Genomic DNA, 4,719 nt, shown 5'->3' with positions numbered 1-4,719 from the left:
TCAACCACCTCGGGGTTCAATGCACTCGTGCACCAAGAGCTTCACCGGGAAGTCTGGACGCAGGCACTGCTGAAGTTGAGACTCCCCGTGCCAATGTCCCGCTTTGGGGCCCAGGGAGTATGGTCAGCTCAGTCGAAGGCTATATGTATTACTCTCAACCACCTCGGGGTTCAATGCACTCGTGCACCAAGAGCTTCACCGGGAAGTCTGGACGCAGGCACTGCTGAAGTTGAGACTCCCCGTGCCAATGTCCCGCTTTGGGGCCCAGGGAGTATGGTCAGCTCAGTCGAAGGCTATATGTATTACTCTCAACCACCTCGGGGTTCAATGCACTCGTGCACCAAGAGCTTCACCGGGAAGTCTGGACGCAGGCACTGCTGAAGTTGAGACTCCCCGTGCCAATGTCCCGCTTTGGGGCCCAGGGAGTATGGTCAGCTCAGTCGAAGTCTTAGGCTATGTGTATTACTCTCGACCACCTCGGGGTTCAATGCGCCTGTTGGAAGGGCACGATTCCGATTAACCCTGTTTCTAGCGGTTAGGCTGGCGTACGCATCTGGACTCGCACATCGACAAACGTTTATGCCGGTTCTGGTCTTCCTCATTCCTGACAGCGCTTCAAGCCCCCGTTTTGAGCCCTAGTTTCGCGCGCGGGACGAGCACGTGCAGTGCACCAAGATTCCCGTGCAGGCCTGTGCCCCTCCCCACCTCGCCCGGAATCGGCGTCAGCAGCCCCGCCAGGCCACGGGCGCACCGGCGGCAGGCAGCGCAGGAACGCGCCGAGGAGGAGAGCGGGCACGCGCGGCCGCTTTGCGGCGCACCCTCGGGCGGCGGCGGGCCTCGCCGAGCGGACGACTCGTGTCCCCCACGCGTTGGCGCTCCCCTCCCCGCATCCGGAGCGCCGCTGACACAAGCCCGAGGGGCACCGGGAGGGCGAGGGGGCCCTGTTTGCAGTGGCCAAGCCGGGCACGTGCAGCGGCGGCGGCGGGCAGATGTGCCGCCTGCGTCCCCCCCGGCGCGAGCCGGGAAAGGGCCCGCGCCCCGCCATTGGCTGCCCGAGCGTGGGAACGGCGGTCTCGAGCGTGTCTCACACGGACGGCGCACGCCTGTTTGACCTCGGCCGCTCGATAAAGGTCTCCTCCGGTGGCATTTTCCCACACTCGCTGCGGGCACGTGCTCCGCCGGCTGGCTTCTCCCCCTCGCCGCATTCCCTCTCGCAGGACGCCGCTGCTGTCTGCGCCGACGCCGCCGTGCCTGTGCACGCGCGCCCTTCCCCTCCCTCCTCGCCCCTGAGGTTTTATAAGCGCCGGGGAACCGACGTGCTAACGCAGTGGCGCATACCGACGCAGACTGAGACGCACTGGCGCTCGTCCGCTCTTCGCACCGCACCTCGGAGTTTGCGCCCGCTGCTTCTCCACTTTCGTTCGTCGGCGAGTGGTCCTGGCTACTTCCGACTTCCTGGATTACGACTCCGCTTCCGCTGCTTCCGAGTTCCTTCGCTCTCGTGTTGTTCCCGAAACGGAGACTTCTGCCACCATGCCTGCAGACAGGGCGCCCAGCAAGGCCAGTGAACTGCGACGGGTACGTTCCGTTTCCCGATTTTGGCCGTTTCCCTCCCTCTTTCGAGAGGTCAACAAATTTATACTTTGCCGTCTAGCCTTGAAACTATCCGAGTCTTTTTTGAGTGTCCGGAATGCAGCGATGTCTGACCGACCCTTCCCTTTTTTTAATCTTTGCAGAGCACGAAGCCCATCATGGAGAAACGGCGGAGAGCTCGCATCAACCACAGTCTCACCGAGCTGAAGAATCTCATCTTGGATGCCCTTAAAAAAGATGTAAGTGTCACTTAATACCCGCTCGTTTCGACCTCACACTTCTCCGATTAGCACGGTTCATTTCCTATATCACGCGCTGAACGAAACGATGTTGTGCAGACGTTCGAGCAATCTTTTTTAAAAAGTGAAACCTGACGCCTTTTTTATTTTTAACATTTGAAACAAGTTTGTACACCTACGTTGACACTATGAGGTCAACAAGCCGAACCAGGAAACTCAATAACCCTTTAAGATAAGTACCTCACAACCCGATCCAACTCCCGGCTGTAGGGGGTGCCATTCGGTGTCATCGAGCTACCGAACTTGACCCTTCCGAGAACAATTTGGGGATCTCTACGGCAGTTCGGGAGGGGCAGTCCTCCCCCCTCTTCCGTTGCTTCTGGCGGTCCGTTTCGAGGGGGAGGAGGGACCCGAAGTCCATTCAGGAAGAGTGGCTCCACGGTCGTCGTCGACCGCGCTGTGAGGAGCAGCTCGTAAGCGAGTTGTTCGCTTCTGGGGCCGAGCTGAGAGGCGCCTGGAGGCGACTTCGCTTACTACCCCCGTTTCTCACGGTCTCTCGGCGCGCCAGATGGCGAGCGATGCGCCTCCCTCCCTCTCGACGCGCTCCGCTTTTGTCGGTTTTGTTAGGCATTGTCGGGCCCGTCTCTTTTTTCCCACTAAGCTCCGTAGAACCCCGAAGGAGAGGAAAGGAATTCGGATGGCGTGCTTGTCAGTGAATGCACGCCGTCGCTGGGGAGGGGACGCAAGTGCGTTTCTCTTTTCTACGTTTGTGTCGCGATAGAGGCTCGCTGTATGCGCGACCGTTCTCCCATTCCGTCGGTCGGGTCACGCGAAGAAAAAAAGCTCACCTGCTCGAACGTCCGTTGCGCTGCTTATATATATATATATATTTTTTTTTTTAACAATTTCTCTTTGTTTGACAAGGATCGCGTGTTACGAAAGTGTAGTCACGTTGTCCGCTAACCTTTCGTGCCACCAAAATCTCACCGCCTTTCTTCTCTTTTTTGTTTCTTCTCCACAGAACGCGCGGCACTCCAAACTCGAAAAAGCCGACATCCTGGAGATGACCGTCAAGCACCTGCAACAACTCCAGCGGCAGCAGTCCGCCCGTGCCATCGTGACCGACTGCAGCGTGGCCGACAAATTCCGCGCCGGCTTCCGAGAGTGCGCCGCCGAAGTGGGGCGCTACCTGGGTCGCATGGATGGACTCGAACCCGCCGTCCGACAGCGGCTCATGGGACACCTGGCCTCCCGAGTCACCGACCTATCCACCCCTCCGCCGAGCCCCAGCGAAGAGTCTCACTTCTTCGGCAACAGCCGGGGAGGCAACGGCAGCCTCCAGCTCCTGCCCACGCGGCTGCCGACGGGAGAGATCGCCTTCCTGCTGCCCCAGCAGTCCCAACTGTCCGTGTACGCGGCGCCGGTGTCCCCGCCAGCGACTCCGGGACTCACGACGTCGTCATCGCCGGGGATCATGAGTCCGGCGTCGAGCGATCGCTCCATGTCGTCGCCGAGCCCCGTGTCATCCCCTGTCCAGTACGGAGTCATGCCCCTTCAACATCATCACCACCACAACCAGGTCCCCGTCAAAGTCGAAGATGAGGGCGTCTGGAGGCCTTGGTGATGAGTCCGCCTTGACCAGGACCTTCAACAGCTTCCTTAAACTTGATCTCCGCCGGACAGTTCCTCTGAAGATGTATACAACACACCAGTGCCTTATGTTTTTTTTTTTCTTTAGTACGACAGACTTTCGCGGGTCTCTGACCCTACTCAAAGATGGATGCAGCTTTGTTTTGTTGGCTGCATCGTTTGCAATGTTAGTAGTAGTGCTACGTTTACTGTTTTTCTTGCGGAAGCTGTTCGTTGTTGTGCATATTGTATATAGTATACATATTGTTCTTCTCCTTGCCTCCTATCGTCAAAACATCACTTTTAAGCTGTTACCATCACGAGCTGTTTTTTTTTTTTTTTTAAGTTTGTTGTTGTCTGTGATATTCTTCGACGGCTGCTTGCGATTTCGGCTCTTTCGCAAGCGCCCGCATCGCCACCACCATTATGACTACTACCTTTTGCTATTCTATTTATATAAAATATTTATATTACGTCGCTCGCTTTTTCTCGGTTGAAAGAGTGTTTTGTCGATGATGAAAGAAAATGAGAAACAAAAAAGATATTGACGAAAGGCCCGGTGGGTAGTTCTATACACCACCTGGGCAGAATAATAAAAGAAAAAGAAAAGCATCTTGAATTACCTACTTCTGTGTCTGGTGTGGTTCTTTAGTTCCAAACCCTTCGCTTATTCTGGCATTTTTGTCTTTCGTGAAGGAAGTTACTATTCCGCCGAATTAGAGCGATGATACGGACGTGCTAAAGTGGATGGTATTGTTGCCTCTTTCCTGGGCATAAGTGCAATCACTTCATCGACTTTACGAAATGTAAAATTAAGTGCCCCGAACAGTGCTGTAGGGCAGGAAGGGGGATCGGTGACCGAGTAGGCTATACTTCGTTTCAGCTTAAGCCCAGACGCAGCCGATGCTACGGGCGCGAGCATGTGGCCCTGAGCAGTGCGTGCACTGCAGAACCCAGGAATCCCCTAGCCTGTTTCGATATGGATGAACATCGTGTCGGCGTGCGGTTGTATATCGCTGATGCGTGATGCACGTCAAAGAACCCCAGGCTAACAGTGGTTTTGCACTGAGTGAATTTCCCGTCTACTGTGGGTAACAGGTGTCACCGTACTCTGGCAGAAACTCCGGCTGTCTAAACAACTAACGCCTAATTTGGGGGGTGGCAGCTTTCCTTTGTCTAACGGCCCCTTGGTGTCCGTGACAGTTCCAAGGTAATCGATCTGTGATAAATATTTAAATAGAGAGATCGACCACGTGTG

At 55.8% G+C, this 4,719-nt stretch overlaps 1 protein-coding gene across 1 annotated transcript; it reads left to right on the top strand.

The window, feature by feature from the left end:
• Positions 1-1,236: 1,236 nt before the first annotated feature.
• Positions 1,237-4,087, top strand: LOC8025328 (protein deadpan). Its single transcript, XM_002408669.4, has 3 exons — positions 1,237-1,578; positions 1,737-1,832; positions 2,854-4,087. The coding sequence occupies exons 1-3, from the start codon at positions 1,534-1,536 to the stop codon at positions 3,454-3,456; spliced, it is 744 nt and encodes a 247-aa protein (XP_002408713.1). The 5' UTR covers positions 1,237-1,533; the 3' UTR covers positions 3,457-4,087.
• Positions 4,088-4,719: the final 632 nt, after the last annotated feature.

This window comes from Ixodes scapularis, unplaced genomic scaffold (assembly GCF_016920785.2).
Source record: "Ixodes scapularis isolate PalLabHiFi unplaced genomic scaffold, ASM1692078v2 PGA_scaffold1__304_contigs__length_218370807, whole genome shotgun sequence".
In the NCBI taxonomy this organism is placed as follows: Eukaryota; Metazoa; Arthropoda; class Arachnida; order Ixodida; family Ixodidae; genus Ixodes; species Ixodes scapularis.
Note: the sequence above shows the minus strand (reverse complement) of the source record. Positions and strands in the feature narration are given on the sequence as shown.

Bases quoted from the DNA above. Each gene is read 5' to 3' on its own strand.
- LOC8025328 (XM_002408669.4), top strand. From the start codon at position 1,534: ATGCCTGCAGACAGGGCGCCCAGCAAGGCCAGTGAACTGCGACGG. The intron at 1,579-1,736 runs GTACGTTCCGTT...TAATCTTTGCAG, and splicing joins AGGCCAGTGAACTGCGACGG to AGCACGAAGCCCATCATGGA. The intron at 1,833-2,853 runs GTAAGTGTCACT...TCTTCTCCACAG, and splicing joins TGGATGCCCTTAAAAAAGAT to AACGCGCGGCACTCCAAACT.